The sequence below is a fragment of the Cupressus sempervirens genome, chromosome 10, assembly GCF_028749045.1.
Source record: "Cupressus sempervirens isolate cs-2001-9-10 chromosome 10, ASM2874904v1, whole genome shotgun sequence".
NCBI lineage: Eukaryota > Viridiplantae > Streptophyta > Pinopsida > Cupressales > Cupressaceae > Cupressus > Cupressus sempervirens.
The window spans coordinates 952,725,142-952,746,087 of record NC_143127.1 but is presented as its reverse complement, the minus strand read 5'-3'; the positions used below and the strand labels follow the sequence as shown (position 1 = coordinate 952,746,087).

General features: G+C 34.0%; 2 protein-coding genes across 7 annotated transcripts in view; one reads left to right on the top strand and one right to left on the bottom strand.

Annotated features, from left to right (window-relative positions):
- The window catches only part of LOC149537134 (uncharacterized), a 30,348-nt gene extending 29,091 nt beyond the window's left edge, over positions 1-1,257 (top strand). Inside the window, exon 3 of the mRNA XM_089807183.1 lies at positions 904-1,257. Within this exon, the coding sequence (XP_089663309.1) occupies positions 904-1,101 (198 nt within the window). The 3' untranslated portion in view covers positions 1,102-1,257. The remainder of the gene's footprint in view (positions 1-903) is intronic.
- The window catches only part of LOC149537133 (serine/arginine-rich SC35-like splicing factor SCL28), a 200,666-nt gene that overhangs the window by 19,936 nt on the left and 159,784 nt on the right, over positions 1-20,946 (bottom strand). For 5 of the 6 annotated variants that reach the window (XR_016358003.1, XR_016358001.1, XM_089807179.1 and 2 more), the window contains one exon: positions 4,242-4,319. Coding sequence is in view for 4 of the 6 variants with exons in the window: in XM_089807179.1 (XP_089663305.1) it covers positions 4,242-4,319 (78 nt within the window). In the remaining 2 variants the exon portion in view is untranslated. Of the gene's footprint in view, positions 1-4,241; positions 4,320-7,928; positions 8,587-20,946 lie in introns of those variants that run through there. The other variant, XM_089807181.1, reaches the window with a different exon arrangement.

The window sequence follows — 20,946 nt, the reverse complement described above, 5'->3', positions numbered from 1 at the left end:
ACAAGTTGTTTGAGTCATAAGGCTGCTGATTTTTAAGTATTTCAAGGGTGATCTGTTGTATGCTACTATTGTTGGGGGGTTTCCAGTCTAACAACTCTAAAATCTGCTGTTCTAATTTATCATTTCTGTCATTTAAGGATTTCTAAAATTTAATCTGCACTATGGGATCTGGATCTGCTGTTCATGGTTGAGCATTTTCATCTAAAAGGGTTCCCAAAGTTAATTGGGGCAGCATCTTGAAAAGTGGAGTTTGGTTCATATTTTGTATTTTACATTATTTCAGCTTCTACACATTAGGAAAATTGTCTGTTTTCTAAGGTCGCCTGTTTGGGGACATTACAAATCACTGTGTACAGAACCATGAAAAAAAAAAAACTATCTAAATAATTATCTGTTCAAGCCCAGCAACAATGAACAGTGACACGAACTCCATTCTAATGATTTAGCATCAGTTGTTCAAGCCCAACAACAAATGACAGTGCCACTAATGCTATTCTAAGGATTTAGCATAAGCTTTTCAAGCCCAACAACAATTGACAATGATACTAATGTCATTCTAATGATTTAGGATCACTGTAATTTAAAATCATATCTTAGGTTAACTCTAGTTAGAGTAATTAGATATTTCCTAATTAACTCTAGTTGCTTAAGCTAAACTTTAGGCATCTAATAATTAATTCTTTTATTAATTATTTTGATGCAACCTAGGTTAGACTTTTTTTAGGGTTTTGATCTCCTTTATAGGGATGATCTCTCATTGTAAATATTAATTTGAGATAATTCACTTTTGATAATAGCAATCCTTTTTTTTGCTCATCAAGAATGTTTCATCCATGGATCTGGCAATTTCTACCTCCATAGCCTTTTGCTTTTCTCTCTTCTGTAACAGGTGTTTGCATGCAGGTGATTCTTGGAAACTGTAGGGTTGATCTTTCATCAACTTCAACATGGTATCAAAGCTCCAGATCTTCATGCCCCTATTCAATTTATGAGAGATTTTTCTTGGCTTTCAGAACTGTGCTTTTTTCTTCAAAGGGTTGTAGTTTTCAGAGTTATTTTGTATTGGATTTGGTGGGGTCTTTTTTTTTTGGTGCCTTTTGAGCCCAAATGGACCTCACCATTGGATTCGTAGCACCTAAAAACCTCTTTTTCCATATAAAATTTGTCCAATTTGGACATAGTTGAAATTTGAGGCAAAAAAATTGCCCCCAGATCGAGCACGCTTTCCAAGGTGACTATTTATTTTCTATTTTTCAAAAAAAAAATTTTAAAAAGCAGTGTTGTTTTTTGAAAGAGCTTTTTTTGAAAAAAAAAATAAATTCACAAGAAAACACTTTATTGCATGAAAAAAATTTATGCGACTTTTTGCAAAAGTGCTTTCTTTCCTTAAGTCACGTGAGAAGTCTTTTTTTGGTACTTCAACATGGTACAGAAGGTCTGTCAACACTGACAGCAGTACAGGTGACATCAGCAAATTCAAGTCAAAATTTGATGGTCTTTTAACCGTCGTGCATTTGATTTGTTTTACATTCTAGAGCTACCTTCGGTATTTTGGCCATATCTTTGTCATACGGAGGTATTTTTTGACGAATCTTATATTGTCAAAAAGCTCTTTCCAAGCCCGTCATGATGGTGCAGGTTATTTATACTTTTGATGCAGTTTGGTTGCCTGTTTTGGCAGTCAAAGCTAGATGTTTTATTTTGCACTCCGAGAGGCATATCTTGAGTATCCGATCTTTGATTTTGGACTTCTTTATATCGTTGGAAAGCTGTTTCTGTGCACTTTCCAGTGATGCTGGTTGTTGTTTCAAATTCTGCACCAGGCACATTCTATTCAATCTTCTGCATTTTTGCATTCTAGTGGATATCCTAGTTGTTTCAGGTCCAGGGATCGATTTTGTTGCTTCAGATGCTTGGTTTTGGCTTGTACTATCTTTTATATCAATCTTATGTCTTTTTTATCATTGTTGATATCATTTGTAAGCATCTTTATGCAAACGCACTGAGATAGTGTCACTCCCTGCGTTTCGGGATCCTTTTCATCATTGTGATTTGTTGTACTCGCACTATTTTATAAAGTGCCATGGGGGGGTGGGGGGGAGGGGAGGGGGGAGATAGTTGTTTGCCACTTTTGTGCCCTCTTCCTTTTTTGCCCCATGATGTGTCGGTGACACATGCCTTTATAGATGTCTGTACCTCACTCTCGATGTGCCTGGTTCCTGTGTTGTAGGATTTTTTTGGCCCACTTTTTCAGTTGCCTATCACCTCACCTTGTCTGCATTAGGGGGGGATTCTATTGCTATTTCTCATGCTTCCTTGGTTCGATTGATCAGCTCTTTAGGCTTTGGTGTTTTATACCATTTGTATTTTCAAGTTCAGTTGTTTGTCTCCTAGTTCGATGCAAATTACAATCTTCTCTACTTGGTCAGGTTCTATTTCAGTGGAGGTTCTTCAGATCAGCAACCATGTTTCGATAGAGCTTTGCAACTTTTACATGTTTTAATAATGTTCTACATGATCATCTTTGTCTTATCTTCTGGGACATTCCCTAGTTTGGAGGCTTCTTCAATCCTTCACTAGTTTCTTTCAACATGTTTTCCATCTCTTTTTGGAGTAGAGTTTTTCCCATATGGTTTTCTCTATTTTTCCGTTTCATAGAGATTTTGTTGTGATTAGGTACCTCATCATGCTTTATTTGTCGGGACCCATTTCTACTTTCAGTAGTAGTTTCTAAGTTTTTAGCTACTCCCTAAGTTTAACTTAAGGGGGGGTGTTAGAGTAATTAGATATTTTCTAATTAACTCTAGTTGCTTAAGTTAAACTTTAGGCATCTAATAATTAATTCTTTTATTAATTATTTTGATGCAACCTAGGTTAGACCTTTTTTAGGGTTTCGATCTCCTTTATAGGGATGATCTCTCATTGTAAACATTAACTTGAAATAATTCACTTTTGATAATAGCAATCCCTTTTTTTGCTCATCAAGAATGTTTCATCCATGGATTTGACAATTTCTACCTCCATAGCCTTTTGCTTTTCTCTCTTCTGTAACAATTGTTTGCATGCAAGTGATTCTTGGGAACTGTGGGGTTGATCTTTCATCAATTTCAACAAGCATCACTGTAATTTAAAATCATATCCTAGGTCTCCGTTGGATATTTAAAAGAGAAGGGAAAAGGGAAAAGAAGGATAATTGAAAACTAGACAATGATATTCAAGGTTGAGATCTCCAATAAAGGTCGTACTGAAGCTATTAAGAGAGTACTCTTAACAGACTAAACGGGATCAAATCAAATAGTGTCAATTTGGAAAAATAAAAACAAGAAAGAGGAGTCATGAATTCTGCAGACTGTTTCCAATTCTGGTATGGAAACAAGCTACTGTAAAGAGAAAGAGGTCTGTCTGTCTGTGTGATAGTAGATAATATCGTTAAGTTGGAAAAATAAAAACAAGATATAGAACGAATTATGAATTCTGCAAATTGTCTCCAATGCTGGTGTGGAAACAAGATACTGTCGAGAGAAAGAGGTCTGTGTAACAGTAGATAATATCAGTTTGAACGCTTCATGTGTTCTACATACCTCCATTCATCATTAGGCTCTTTAGGTTAAATTTTGTGACCTCTCTTCTTAATTGTAGACTGCAAAACCTGCACTTTCTACAAATTGTTTTTCAAACTTCAATAGCATGTGCCATGAGTTTCTCATCTTTATAGCAATTCAGTACACTGCATGAAAAGTATAGTTAATAAAGGTGACAGAGTACCGATCCATCAATATTTTTCAGAGAAAATCCATCCATCACCTATATAGAATTCGCCACCAAAGTGATGAGAGTAACATATCAGGCTTCAACTTGGACATTTATAGCACTTCACTAAATTATGTAAAAATTGAAGTTCGTAAAGGTGATAGATGTACTATCAATCTTTCAATACTTTTTAGATAGGTACAATTTATCGATAACCTGTATGAGGCTTAAATTTGGATATAAAATCTTTGCTTTCACAAATGATTTATTTGTTTTTCCTTGGAAATATTAATGTGTCTCATTTAATATCAAGCTTACTTCATGACAATTGATTTCCATATATTATCAAGTCTCATAACGATTAAGAAATTGGAGAAACTGCAACATAGATTGCCTAAGCAAAAATCAAATAAATGAAGGATTAAAAAAACAGTTGTTAAATAGCTCCTGAATACTTGAAGAAGAGAAAAACCAGGAAGAAGGAAATATACCCTGTGTGGTAATTTTTGGGAAGATAGACATCCTCCACCGGTCCAAAGTTTTCAAAATGAATGCGGAGATCCTCAGGTCTGTAAATTAAAAATCATGTTAGTGTGAAATTTGAAGGTGATAGCAAGCACAAACATAATTCAAAGAATCGAGTAACTAAAGGTATCATATTGATATTCATAGAAATTATCTTAAGATGATTCTATTATATTGTCCTAGCATTGATGCTAGAGGGTATGTGCACATTAGGCTTGGGCCATGTACAAATACTAATAAGCAGAACTTGCTTGCAATTAATCGAATAAGATGAAACAGATTTTCAAACTGGAAATTGCAGGTTATTAAATTCTATTATACCTCTTAAAGTTTCATTCTCCATATTATCTATGCTTATGGAGGAAGTGAATTATAATAAATAGAAAGCCCATTTTTATAATATATCCACAAAAGTTATTGTCTTAGTTATGTATGAAGTTATGAACAACAAAATAATAAACAAAGATCTTGGGATATGCAGAGGTGACATTTTCCTGATATATTTTATATTAAAACTGTTAAATTGGGTCATTGTCTCAACAGCCATTAAGAGTTGGAAATTCAAAGATGTGCAAAAGTATTCTCAATATATGATAAAAAGTTGTTGGCTATCATGCACACCTTGCACAAGTTCATGTAGTATTCAGTAGGTGGCTAGTTCATGTTCAAGACATGACATAATAACTTTGAGTCCTTCGCAACCAAAAATACCTCAATGCAAGAAGGCAAAACATGGTAAGCAAACAAAAAATAATGTAGTGATTAGATCTATCGATTAGAAGATAGATTGACTGAAATAATAAGACAACATTTTGTAGAGAAGACGCCTCTTTTAAGAAAGGTTATCCTTGGCAAAGGTTGTCACCATGTATCCCCTCTTGAGGACTATATAAGACCAACCTCATCTGCATCTGAACTTACCCAAAGAGCATAAGTCACCATTCAAAAGGAATATCGCATCCAATCATACATACAACGGACTGAAACCATGATTGAAATAATAAGGCAACATTTTGTAGAGAAGACACCTCTTTTAAGAAAGGTTATCCTTGGCAAAGGTTGTAACCATGTATCCCCTCTTGAGGACTATATAAGACAAATAGAGGAATTAGCATTTGAACTTACCCAAAAAGCATAAGTCACCACTCGAGGAATATTGCATCCAATCATACATACAACGGACAGAAACCATGTACCCTAAAATAAGATTGTATTCTACAAGTGTTGTGGTCTGAATTGGAATAATAGAATGAATACTTGACCCATTTAATTATTTGTGTGATAATATGAAATGCTATTATATAGTATTTTCAATCTGACACACAATCATGTAGAGAAGAGAAAGAAATACAAGAAGGGGTAGTAGATACAAGATTGTCGTCTAAGTAGGTTACCCCATGATGAACAACTAACGTGTCTGCCTTGGGCTTAGATACAAGAATTTTTAGGCACCATATTGTGGTTTATTCTACAACATTTATGATGGTTGATTGATGGAGAAGTCACAATCATGAGTAGGTGAATGAGGTGACATGAATAGGGAGGGTAGAGACGAGCATCCTTGCTAGGTAGGCTACCCCAGGATGAATGGTTGACATGTCTACATGTGGGCCAATGCGGTAATAATATCATTGTTGGGTAGTATGAGGATTTTGTCATCAATTGTAGTATTTTGCTCCACATATTTTTAGTCTGAGAATTGTTTTCTACAATCTCGGTACGAGTGAAGGTTGTTCGAAGATGTGTATTTCAACCTTGTATGGTTCAGAATGAGGTATGGTGAATTTGGCAGTTGTTTGTGTTTGATAGTGGTTTCTACGTGAAATGCATACTCTAAATTTCTCTACATGATAATTTGTGATGACGTGTTTCTTGAGAGGAGCTACTAATGTCCTTAGCTTCATTCATTGTAGATGGAAAGAGAAGTTTAGCTTTGAACACTTGATTTCAAAGTTTGGGTTCTAGCTATGGTGTGGTATAGTTCACATCTCATTCCCCTCAACCACGTGAATGTTAGTGTTGACTATTTAAAATTGTATTCAACTACCTATTTGGTCAATAGTGGGAGACTTTGCAAATAAGGAATTGTATAAATAAAGAATAAATTATTGTGTGGCAATGTTACATATTGTATGTACTTTTGTGGGTTTTGTGCAAGTGTGTGATTATGCAAAGAGGATGCATGAATGAAGACTTGTCTCCCTGCATGTTTAGAGAAGGTGAAGTTGTGTTTGAGGACAGTGTAGATATTCAAGTGTTAGCTACCAAAAGCAGTGAGCCGAAGGTATCTACATATCAGTTGGTTGAATTTTTGTTGTGCACTAGTTGTGGATCTGTTCTCGTTTTTCCTTCTTCTGGCCAATAAGCCCTTCAACAGTGAGTTGTTTGACAATGAATCGTTCTTGTAAAATCATCTTAACCAATGTCACTCTTACATGTGTTCATATATTTGAAAGTAATCCTCTGCAGTGTTTACCTTAACAAAGTTTTCTACGTAATTTGCACTTTCATGTGTACTGTGATTGTAGTGTTTTTCATGTCCATATCTTTTAGTAATTAATAATTAAAGTATGCTCGGTGGAACCAATTAAAGTACTAAAAGGTTTAAAAGTTTGTGGACAACTAATCCACCCCCCAATTATCATGCATATTCAACAATAACTAGAGAAGCATTCAACAAACCATTATATCAAACTAAATGAGAACAAGCATTTATAATAACATTAAATAATCTGTATTTTTATTGTCCTTTTTTCTAATAGTAAAGCTATCTTATTCATTAAGTACTCAAATGATACAAGTGTCATATGTTACTTGGTTTTTTTTATTTGTTTTCTTTTGTATTCAGTTTATATATATGCTTCTCTTTTACATTCTAAATTTATTTTTAGTGAATTGTTTTTTACTTTTTATTATTTTTGTATGATTATTTTGTATTTCTTTTAGCATTATTTTTCTCCCTTTACTTAATTTTTCTTTTTAGCTTTGAAATTTTTATTTGTTACTTTTTTTACTTTCTTCAAATTCACATTGCTAAGTCTCCCGACCTTTCTCTTATTTATTTTGTGTTCTTAGCTTGTTAATATTCTAATTTTTCTCCTTTGTCTATATTATTCTAATGATGGATGATACAACTTGATAGAAAATGTTAGTTACTATCAGAATTCACAAGATCAAATCCAAAAAAAATACAACAATCAATATCAACTTTTGAAATCTCGTGAATTTAATTAGTTTACTTTAATTAATAAAATATGATATTATAATTTATCACTATATCTATATAATGACACATTACTTTTTAACCAAATTAAATAAATTAAAAATAATAAACACTAAAATAATCTTTTATAAACTGCCAATATTATTAATATTATTAATACTCACCCTTTTCCAATCCTGTACTCAATATAAGAACTCTCTTCAATACTATCATAAAACTACAGCTAGAAGATTATCTCAACACTGTTCAATATTATATATGTAGAAAATTGATAAATCAGAGAGATTATCTGTGCACACTCCACCGAAGAGAAATAAGTCAACAAAACTATAGACATCACAAATTTTTTGCAGAAAGGAGCCAGAAAAGAGAAACAGTCGAGAAGAAACATAGGAAAAACAACAGTCTCGGTGCAGAGTAGGAACGAAACCTCGTAGTTTTAGACAGATTCCTGACAAGGAGAGCTGTAGGATATGAATCTCTCAGCGTAGAGGCAGACTGAGAAGAAGATTCATCATTATAATGATAATGTTTGGATGATTTTTCTCCCTTTTCACGCCGACTTGAATGAGGAGGGCTCGGCGTTCTTCGCTTCAGTCTTGGGTGGCGGTTGTAGCTGCTGCTCATCTTCACTTTCACTTTTTCCTCTGACAAAAAAACTACTCCTCGATGTGGGACTAAAACTCTTGTATTGTATTGGAGTTATTGCTACGATCGATTATTTGGGCTTTTGCATTTGTGGACATATATTCCTCTCCCAACGCCGACGACGACTGTCTACCTCAAATTCAGTGAATCCCACCATTGCAGTAGTCCATTTGGATTTTCGAAACGGCTAGGGCTATCGATGCCTCACAGCTCACAGGGTTTCATGTAAGACATCAATGCTTTGTTTCTTCTTTGCCCATATCAATCATTTCTGTGTTCTCTGGCCATTGACTTAGGCCCAGATACCCATTCATTCTCTCCCTGTTTCGATAATTTTTGCCGTTCTCTTTGTGTGGGGGGAGGAATCCTCCTCCGCCTCTATTTCGTGTCGCTTTTGTCGTATAAGCAGGTCTTTATTGTTGTTTTTATTATTCACTTGCTTTTCAGTAAACAAGTCTTATTCTCGCTTTTATATAAGGTTCTGGTGTGTGATTCTTTTATTATTGTTTTTATTATTTTATTTTTAGAAATTTGTGGTTTCGATTGTGTGTCTTTAGTAGTGGATGTTTTGGATACCACTTTGTTATACATCTCATCTCTTGTTTTGCTTCAGCTTGATGATGGATCACGTTGGAGAAATCTTTAGAATATAATGATAGATTGTAGAAATTTGAAATTTGATATTTCTATTTTATTATTGATAAAAAATTAATATTCTTCCTAAAAAATTTGAAAGAAACATTTTAGTTCACTTATTATGCAAAAGATGTAAAAATAAATTTATAAAACTTGATCTTTAACAATAATTCTTAAAATATATAGAAAATGATAAAAGTTATTATTTTTCTAAATCATTCTAACTACATAAAGAATAAATCGGCTCTACCATTATACAAAAGTTACATTATTGCAATAAGATTCTCCTTTCACAGCCAAGTGAAAAAGATTGTGAAAGATTGAAAAGACCTAAATTGTTTGAAATTTGTTAATTTGAACTATTTTGTATCATCTATGCAAGTCAAAATCACCTTTAAGAATACAATAATACTATGGATGAGATTTAAAACTTAAAAGACTCCACTCAATGAAAATATGTGATTATAAGTTATCTTAATAGAAGAAACTATTGGAAGTTTGTCGAAGCATGAAAAGTTCTAAATAATAAAATTCCTTAAATAATTGAAGTAGGCCACACATAATAAATGTCACGCGCTTTTGTCCATAAAAGAGAAAAAGGCATCGCCTTAGCCAATGCCATGCGCTTTTGTCAGAAAAAGTGAAAAAGGCATGGCATTAGCCAATGAGGGGAAAATGAGTAGTGTGTTTTGTGCACAGTACAAGGCAACCAAAATTGATCATTCCAAAACATTCTGGAAACTCCGGAACACTGACAAAACAATGCACGAAGCATTATAGACAACAGTGAAAATTATCAGACCAAAGAAAAATATTGATCTGCAGGCTACACGATCAATACGTAGTCGGCTCAAGAATTTATACGATGGATTTGATAAATTATGGATGTTTCAGAAAAAATTAAGATTCTAGTTTACGTTATATTCAGTAAAAACTGCTCCTTGAAGGCCGAGTGAATCCACGAACAAAACAGCCGACCAGCGAAATGAGATTGAGGAAGAGGAAAAACGAAAAGAGAAATTTATCAAATCGAGATCCAAATAGGATGGAATCGAAACTAGGAGATGTTTCAAATGGAAAACATTCAAATGTGGGTTTTCACAATCCATATCATACTATGTAATTTTTCTCGACTTGATTGTGTAAAGATTTGAGAAAGAAATAACAAAATTAACAAGATGCAAAGACTGGGCATTGGAAAGCTAGGGTTTCCAAAACGCATATGATGACAGCGGGCGAAATGCAAGTGGGAATAGGATTTTACAGAGAAAATCAATGGATTTTTCTGTTACCAAGGTCATGGGTAATTTCCATTTGAATATATGGGAAGGCAAATCTCTTTAAGATTATAGACAATTTTTAAAAATATTTATAAATAAGAAAAAAAAACTTAAATGAAGTCCCAACTTTCTCCAGCATTAGAAATAAGGAGGTTCTTTTAAAATATTATAAAGCACATTACAAATAATTTAGCCCTTTAAGTTAATCTCTGTAGGAAAAAAAGTATAAACTGTTTGAAAAAAACACAGCCAGTCAAATATAGTTAACAAAACCAGACGAGTGCATAGTGCAGAGTACACAGTAGAAAATTGCACAAGCCAGAATTGATCATTCCACAATATCTTGAAAAACTCTACAACACTTTAAAAAAGCAGTGCAAAAAGGATCAAAGAAAAATAAAATCAGTAGAATAGACGAGCAAGAGAAATTCAAAGGTTGCAAAAGTGGAAAGATAGGGTTTCCAAAACCAATACGATGGAAGCGGAAAAAACGTAAAGGGGAATGGGAATTCTCAATGAAAATTTAAGGATTTTTTCTACACCAAGATCATGGTTCATTTCCATTTGAACGTATGCGAAGGCAAATCTCCTCTTAGATTAACGATCTTGTAACGTCCTTTTTCTTTTTACTTGAAAATGTCCCATCATACGTCGTTTACGATACTTATGGTATGTATGGGTCAAGAGTTAGCGAATTGAATAAATACATTATCAAAATAGTCTATACACCAAATGGAAAAGGGGATGAATCATCTCGATCAAGAGGTGAAGGTAACAATTATTCTTATCTATCCTCCAATCTTGCTTTGTCAAAGAAAAAAGCACCTCTATTTTGGCATTTGAAGCACAACCATTTTGTCTATCTAATCATATAAGTCTCCTTTATAGTAGAAAAATAAACCACCTCCCATTTTGGAAATGGAGATACAATTACTTTGTCTATCTCATCATTTTAACACCTATGCCAAAACACCTATGCCAAAGAAAACGCAATCCCACACTTTGGTACTCTGCATACTCATTCCTTGTCCATGCCATGTCATGTAAGACACCCACCTCAACTGTATATAGATACACACAAAAAAAGGACATGGCAACTATAAACACCCCTCGTAGAGGTAGATTAACAGAGGGAACAATTGTTGTGGAGATGTGTTGGGAATCTTTTGAGGGCAAATAATTGAATTGTTTTTCAAAAGCTAGATTAGATAACCAATATGCAACATTATTGCATTCCTTATACCAATGGTTCAAACCTACAAATACAAGTTAACTTTGAAGAAGCATCTTTCATAGCCTTACTTAGAACATTATATTTATTGTCCCACCCCAACATTCAAATTTTTTATCTTTAGGGTAAAAGAGAGGAACCTAATTAGACCTTCCCCTTCCACAACATTGTTGTTTCATGTAATGGGTGACTAGCTTCCATCATCCCTGAACTATGATTATTATGACAAACCTTGTATAGAGATGACTAGGTTTCTTTTAGCCACCCTATCAAAATTGAGCTTGCTCTAGTCCAAGTTAGAAGTACTCAAAAAAAGGTTGTCCATATCCATCTAATGATAGGTCATTGTTGAGTCAACTTCACTTTTTAATTTCCTCACAACACTTCTACAATATCAACGAGCTTGTTCCTTCAGTTTTATGATGTTAATGTGTTTCATTGTCTCTATGATGATTCTAATTGCATTAAAGAGACGTTAAAGAATTGATTTTTTTCAAGAAATATACTTTTACTTTGTTAATTCCAAATTGACTAACAAACTATTGTAGGAGCTATGAACCAAAAATCCTTAAGGCTTATGATTCGAATTTACGATGGCAACATTCAATAATCAAATATACCAAATAAAATTAAGCATTTGATATTAAAAAAAAATTAAGAGCATTATTCCAAATATCAAACTACTAGTGTATTTAAGTACAAGCTTGTCCACATATTCCTAAATAAATGTCAATGAGTGCAGGAAGACATGAGAAAACACAAAAGGCCAAAAAGTTTTTGATATTAACAATTAGGCTTCAGGCCTACCACATGCCATGTGTTGCATGAACACGTGATCATAACCACTCACAACAAGCCAACAAAGCTTTCATCCTATTGGTCACAAACCTAACCCATGCCACTTAGTCGAAATGTATTAGGGTACAATCAAGTCCAAATGACCACAATAAGAATACATAGCTAATTTTGATTCCATGACTAGCAATTTAAACTTTGGTAGAACCATAGAACCCCTTAACACTTGCTAATTGAGATTTAAACTTTTGCAATGTGGTTGTTTTTTCAGTTCAATTATCAATTTTCCTTTCATTTTCTTTCCCAGGTTGGTGACCAATGGCAAAGGTGGAACCAAGAACTTGGTAGGCAAGTCCATTGGTTCCTAAAACCAACAAAATCAATAACGACTCATAACTTGCACAATGTTTTGTGAAATATCATCCAATAAAATATATAGGAACCTATAAGATTGAAAGTTGAAACAACAAGATGCTCCTTTAAAATATTCATACCTTTCCTACTCTGGTCAAAATTAACAATCCACAATTCATCTTGATACCTGATGGTTTCCTAGAACCATTCAAAGGTCCAATTTTGAATGAATCTATCAATTTTGCTCAAAAGTTCTCCAATATGAAACTAGTTCTACCAAATTGAGGTCATCTACAAAAAAGGATTTTAATAATGTCTTGCCCATAAATAATCTTATTGGAGTTGTGAGCCCTACTAAGAACAAAATTGATGCATTATATAAAACAAGAGACAAGAATTGATCATGGTCAACTTTCATTGCTCATCAATTCGCTAAGGTGTAGAAAGTATCTAAAAAACCAACTGCCAATAACAAAGAAGGAAGTTGGAGTTTGGAGATGTCTGACCTTGCACGTAAATGAAACCACAACAAAAATACCAAAATAAGCTAACAAGCAATGAAAAATAATGGAAGAAAAACATTGGATTATCATTAAGTTGTCTTGCAAATGTGGGTATTACATAGCCATTGTCAATATACAACTATCATAAAATACTCCATCCTTTGGTAGCTGATAATTCCACAAAATTATGAAACCTCAAACAAACATTAGTTATCCCAGTTGCTTCTATCGAATCTCTTCTACCTTATTATCTCCTACCTTCCTATTGCCATCTAGCACTCATAAAACAATAACTACTACCCTACATATATACAAGATTGTGAACCACAAGTTGGCTTAACCAATCATTAATTTCTAGGACAAAAGAAATGTATTACAAATAGATAGGTCATGACCCAAACCGTATGAGCAACCCCAAATAGATACGTTGTGTTATGCAAACACACAAGAATGTTGATCAAGCGAGTTACAATATAGATCAATGTGTCACTACACATCACATGTTGTCAATCTTCATCGGAAGGTGCAACTCACCACCCTAGCCAATTTAACAAGAAAGGCGGTAAAGGATCAAACCAATCTCAAGGTAAATTTGTTTGGAAACCTTAGAACAAGATGCAAAACTAGACATAAGATTTCAACGATGCCTAGACCATGCCATAAGGATTGCAAAAGAAAATGAGCCAACTCGATCGATTGTAGCCTAAAACGATAGGAAAATTGTCTAAATGAACAGTAAATAGATAAACTTAAAGGAATTATTTTGGGTGATGCAAGTTTACCAACAACTCAAGAATGTACCTACATTAGACACCCCAAGTGAATAAAATATGTTCCATAAGAACTTATGAACATTCAACAAGATTCTAAACATAAATCTCATGTTCATTCTTGACTGGGGACAAATATTCTCCATCAAGAAGCATACGACTGTGTTGACTTTGCAAATCCACATATTTTGAAGAATACACTCCATCATCAGGTATCTAACTATTATTATTGCTTCCACAACCTTTGTTTTGATCTATAATCAATACTTGATGACTATTTTAAATTTTGTTGTTGGACTCCACTTGTGTCATCATTCCATAAGTTAGGATTCTCTAATCCATCCACAATATTTTGTTACTCATTTGATACCATTCTACTCGTAACCCATTGTGACATCGTCATCTAGTTGTCCCCAGTGTTTGAGTTTAATAGTTTGCAATCATTCATCATATTCTTCAACAATTGTAGAACCTTAGAGACCTTTTCAGCCACATGTTGCAAGATTGTCATCTTCTAATCTGAAGCAGCCTAATCTCCAAAGTTGTAAGTTCTCATCATGCTTAGGTTCTTAGCTTTTATTCCTCCCTCCTTCAAATGAGGTATAGTAATTCTTTTGTCATTTCTAGTAATTCCTCCCAAGTATTACAACACTTATCAACCTTATTAATATTTAGCCATATAGGCAATATAATCAACAACCATAACAAGATACTCATATATAATAGCATCAAATATGTTAACTAGGGAAACCCTTGATCAGAGGGAAAACCCTGATGGGAATGATACCCACAAGACGATGTACTAATATAAATATTCTTTGTTAGAGGATGGACCCTGTTAGGAGTTTATGAAATACATTCAGTACATAGTAGTCCCTATTAAGAGATTCCAACCCTGTTAAGAGTTGTGCCAACCTTGTTAGGAGTTGTAAAAGGTAGATTGACTCATTGTCCAAATAGCTTTAGGGGCAAGAACAGTGAACCTGCTATCCAAATGATCTTTATGTTATTCCTTGCGGAATAATAGAAATGAATTGTACTTGCACTTCCTCTTCCTCTGTCATGTCAACCGGACTGCTCTGCTTCTTCTGATCTCAATACCAGATCACCAACTTCGCATCCAATAATCCCTTGGATTGCTTACTCGCATTTTCCAAATACTCTGCTCTTGTTTGTACTCCTTAATCACAATTCACATCCAACATAGTTTACCAAAAGGAAAATATCCTTCTTTTATACCTTGTCCTCGAAACAATTTCTTGAGTTGGCCTTGCGGCTTTCCCAATTAATTATAATAGGACCACATTAAGATAATTAATTATTTCACAATCACATAACATTGTCGGCTCACAGTGTTTACAACTTGTTATACGTGTGATTCTAGAACTTGTGCACTTGTTGACGCCATGATTAGACTATCCTCTATCACTGTATAACTTCTCACATCACAATTCTATCTCTATTAGGAGATACAATCCAATCATCAAAAACTGCTTATCAGATGTTATGTCTTTGTACTTCTCTTTGTAATCAAACATATCTTCAGTACGTCTGTGACTTCATGCACACTTAGCGTCAACATCAAGACATAGTGTAGAACATATCCTTATCCGAGCTTGAACTAAACATCAAACCTCTATCTGTAAAACCTCGATCTCTATCTGTTACTCTGTCAGTCTTCACCGTAACCATACTATGTTGTCATCAATGACAAACATAGTGATGAATGCAACATATCAATCATGCTACATGCTCTCCAATGCTTAGGATACTCCTCCAAAGGAATATCATCAGTATTCATGCTAGCAATCTCCCCCTTTGGCATTGATGGCAACATAGATGAAAAACATCTAAGTACCAAGAATACCAAACAACACTCTGTTGCAATTGTTGTTGTTGATCTCATCTTTTCAAATCATCTTCATCAATCAAATCTAAAACTCACTGGAACACTACTATGTTCTACAACTCTTTCTACTCACATTAGTTGTTCACACATTAAACAAATCTAAGCTTCTCCCCCATTCAATGTTACTCCTTATTGACATAGGAGATCTTAATCTCTCCCCCATACATCAATCTCTTCCCCATTATAGGATATTTCTCTCATACATACTTAGGAGATGTTTTCATGCACACTTCTCTCCCCCATTGACATCAATGACAAAGGCTTCATTATGTCAATTATCTGCTCCAAATCTTCAACCAACTCGACTATCCAAAGACACCATTGAAGACCAATTACGAAGAGTCTTGAATGACTACTCATCTCAGATACTCCCCATACACGAAGCATCAACATTCAGTCCAGTCAAACAATAGTGTTATGTACCACTGGACTAATGCAGTCTTTGCATCATCTACTCAGAAATAGGCAGGGGAATAACCCCAAGCATACCTCTCAAGTACTCAAATGTATCTTTAGACAAGGTCTTCGTAAAGATATCAACAATCTGATATTTAGTGCTAACATACTCTAATCTGATCTCTTTCTCTACAACCTTCTCTCTCAAAACATGATATTTAATAGATATATACTTAGTCTTAGAATCCAATACTAGATTCTTAAACATACTAATTGTACTTGTGTTAACACAATATATGATAACAGGTTCCAAAAATTCTATCCCAATATCCTTTAGCATTTGTTTAATCCAGATAACCTAATTACAATTATTTGTTGTTGCTACATACTCTACTTTAGCTGTACTGTGTGAAATACAATCTTGTTTCTTGCTTAGCTAAGAAATTGGTCTTCCTCCAAGAAAAAATGCCCCACCACTAGTTTTTTTTTTCCGTCATCCATATTGTCTCCCCAATCCACATTAGTATAAGCACATAAAGTGAAATCACTTGATTTGTCATACCATATCCCATAATCAGATGTTCCCTTTAAATATTTGAATATCTTCTCTACTGTTGCATAATGATAATCCTTAGGATCAGCTTGAAATCTATTCCTTCTTGTTGTGAATAACCTTTGCATACCAGTCTAGCTTTGTTTCTCACACTTTTACCTTGTTCATTCATCTTGTTTCTGAATTCCCATTTAGTTCCTATAACATTCTTGTCTTTAGACATAGGAACCAATTCCTATGTGTCATTCTTCACAATCTAATCTAGTTCTTCCTTCATTGCTTGAATCCAATGATCATCTTTGCATGCCTCATCTGTATTGTTAGGTTCTACTTAAGAAATTAAACACAATTCCTCATTAACTATGTTTCTTGTTATTATTCCTTTGTCTTTGCTTCTAATCATCTACTCTGCAGGGTGATTATTTATTAGGTTCCTATCAGGTGTGGGAGTTGCTATCTCAACTCTTATCTCTTCTCTTGGTTGAGATCTTTATTCTCCTCTTTGCTCAACAATTTGTACATCATTCTGCAAGTCATTGTTAGTCTCAAAGAAAACTTATGTATTTTCTCTAACAATTCCAGGATTGTCTTCTTCCTCATCATAATTGTAATATATCATTTTATCTTTAATTCCATACTTTTTATCAACTTTTACATTTGTGCATTCAACAATTGTCTTAGTTCTATGATTAAAACATCTGTAAGCTTTTCTTTTCAATGAATAACCAAGGAACATACCTTCATTACTTCTTAGATCAAACTTACCAACATCATCATCTCTCTTTATGTAACACTTACTTCCAAAAATTCTGAAATACTTTACTGAAGGTGTATGAAAAAACCACAATTCATAAGGAGTCTTATTCATACCTTTTTTGATCTGTACTATATTCATGGTGTATACTATTGTAGTGATTGCCTCTCTCTAAAATGGCTTGGATACATCATTCTCAAACATCATTGCTCTTGTTGCCTTTGATATTGATCTATTTCCCCTTTTCGCTATCCTATTCTGCTTTGGAGTCTTAGGTGATGATAACTGTCTCTTAATCCCATTTTCTTCACAAAACATGTTAAACTCTCTAGAAGTAAATTTGCCACCTCTATCTGATCTGAAACATTTAATCTTAACACTAGGTTCATTCTCAACTCCATTCTTAAATATCTAGAACTTCTCAAATGCTTCAAAATTTTCTTTAAAAAAAGCTAACACATCATTCTAGTGAAATCATCAACAAAAATCATAAAGTACCTTTCTCCATAGAATCCTCTTGTTTTGGTCGAACAATCTCCAACTTCTCTGTATAAGTAAACTTCTTATTGGGAAATGATACCTTCTTCTTAGCCATGACACACTCTTTGCAAACAACATTAGTAGGATTCATGATCTTAGGCAAATCTCTAACTACAAATGTGGTACTAACCTTCATTATGTTATCAAAGTTTACATGATAGAACCTTCTATGCCCTAACCAATTGTTATCCACTTTTGCAACCAAACATGTCATCTCTGTAGGGTTCAATTGAAATAAATAACCTCTGGATCTTGTACCTGTTCCAATAATCTTACCATCCTTATCTTTGATAGTACAAGTCTTCTCTGTAAACTGCAACAGATAACCATTATCCACCAGTTGTGCAACACTCAACAAGTTATGCTTTAAACCATCAACAAAGTAAACATCATCAGTGTTAGTCTTTCCATTAAGATTAATTGATCCTGACCCTATGACATGACAGGCCGCATTATTACCAACTCTAACAATACCTCCATCATGATTTTTTAATTTAACAAACTTGTTCATATCACTAGTCATATATGTGAACATCCACTGTCTATAATCCAATTAGATTCCTTTTCAACTAAGGAAACAAGAGCCTTTTCTTCTCTAATTGCTTTATCAAGATCATCTTCGTTTATGGCTACAAATCCTAACTCATCATCACTTTCACTTTGAGCTCTTTCTTCAAATTCATCATCTTCATTAGCATACGAACAATCTCTAGGTCTTCTAGGCTTGCAATTTCTTTTATACTTTTTTCTCTCTTTTAGGACACTTAGATGCATCATGACCAAATTCATTACAAGTCCAACATTTAAAGATTTTCTTACCATCTGGATCTCTTCTTACAAGCAGGGCTATACCTTCTTCAATCTTTTTGTCTTCTTCAAATCTAGTTCTACTGCTACTAGCAAAATCTCCATGGGTGCTTGCACTTTTGGATAAGCATGGATGAACACTTAAGGCACTAAAAGTTGTCTCCACTCTTGTCAGTTCTCCACATTATCTCAAACTTGCTTATGCTACTTTCAATTTTCCAAGCAAACATTCCTTGGTAAACTTCTTAGTACATGGTATCAATAGTTCAATCATCTATGCTACTTGCTTGAATGGTGGTGTCAAAGTTTTCAAAATCTTTCATATAATCTCATCTTCTTCTTTGGATCGACCACATGATTTGATTTCTACAACAATCTCATATATCCTACCAACATATAGCTTGTAACAAATTCATCTTCCAACATTTTAGCATCTTGAAACAAGCATATACAATTTTGTAATCTTACTCTTTTTGTATGTTTATCTCCTTCAAAAGTAGATTCTAAGGCTTTCCAAATCTTGTGAGTTATTTCTAATGATTTTACCTGACTATATTTATTCTCGGGAAGAGTTGTCAGTAAGGTTTCTCTGGCTCGCATATTGCACATAAAAAAATCTCTCTACTTAATTGCATTCTTTGAGCTTGGCTTCTTCCACAATCTTTTTGTTGTCCTTCATCAAAAGCCAATATCCTAGACCCATACATAGCAAATGAATCTTCATCTTTTCTTTTCAGTTGTCATAGTTAACCCCATCAAATTTAGGACTATCTTTTCTGAAGTGATTTGCCATTGATCTCCCAATGTTGTTAAGCTTTCTCTTAAACAACTTGATGGTCTGATACCAATTGTTAGAATATAAAGTCCACCAATATAACTGACGGGGGGGGTGTTGGGTGAATTAGTTTTCCAATTATTACAATACTTATCAACCTTATTAATCTTTAGCCATATAAGCAATATAATCAACAACCATATCAAAATACTCATACACAATAACACCAGATATGTTTGTTAGAGTAATAAGATATTGCCTTATTAATTAAATCAATATGATTTAATTATTAAGTCACTTATTATCTTTAGTTTACTTAAGCTAAAGTTAGGGCATATATTAATTAATTCTTTTATTAATTATTTATTATCATGCAACCTAGGTTTTACCTATTAGGGGTTTGATGTCCTTTTATAAGGATTGATCCCTTTGTCATTTATTCATTCAGTTTTGATAATAGCAATCTCTTTTTTGCTCATCAAGAATGTCTCATCTGTGGATATGGGAATTCCAACCTCCATAGCATTTTCTTTTCTCTTTTTGTGATAGGTGTTTGCATGCAGGTGATTCTTAAGAACTATGGGGTTTATCTTTCATCAACTTCAATATAGTATTAGAGCTCCATATGTTCATGCCCCTATTTTGTTTGAGAGGTTTGGTTTGGCTTTCAGATTTGTTCTTTTTCTTTCAAAGGGTTTCATTTTTTAGTGGATTTGTGTATTGGATCTAGGGGATCAATGATTTTTGGTGCACTTTGAGCCAAAATGAAAAGCATTGTTGAGCTCCAAGCGCCCAAAAACCCCTATTTTCATATAAAATTTGTCCAATTTGGATACAGTTGAAATGTGAGGCAAAAAAATATTACTGTCAGATTAGACACATTTCTCGAGGTGGTGATTTAAAGATTTTTTTGACATGGAAATCATGATTTTGGCCATGCAAATCGAGTTTTTTAGAAAGAAAATCAACATTTTTGCACGCAGAACGAGTTTTTTGGCACAGAAATCAAAGTAATTTTATACGAAACTGACACACTTCCCGAGGTTTTTTAGTTCTGGAGTGACGCTTTCTGATGCATTCGGCATGGATCTCGAGGCAATAAAAAAATTGTGTTGCCCTTGTAGCTCTTTTTTGACCTACATGTGGTTTTTTGGTTGTAACTTGCTCATCCAGACTACGTTTTTCGCAAACGAGATATTGTTGGACAGCTATTTCTGAGCCTGTCGTGATGGTGTAGTTTATTTGGAATATTTTGTTTCGTTGTCAATTAATGCAGTCAAAGTCAAAGGTTCTATTTTAGACTCCAAGAGACATATCTTGCGACATTCTATTTTCTAGATTTTGCTCCAGGCACATCCCATTCAAGTTTTTTCTTTTTTGCATTCTTGTGCATATCTTGGTTGTATCAAGTCTGGAGATTGATTTTGTTGCTTCAATGACTTTTCATGGCGTGTACTATCTCTTGTATCAGCGTTATGTCTCTTATGATCTTTGTTG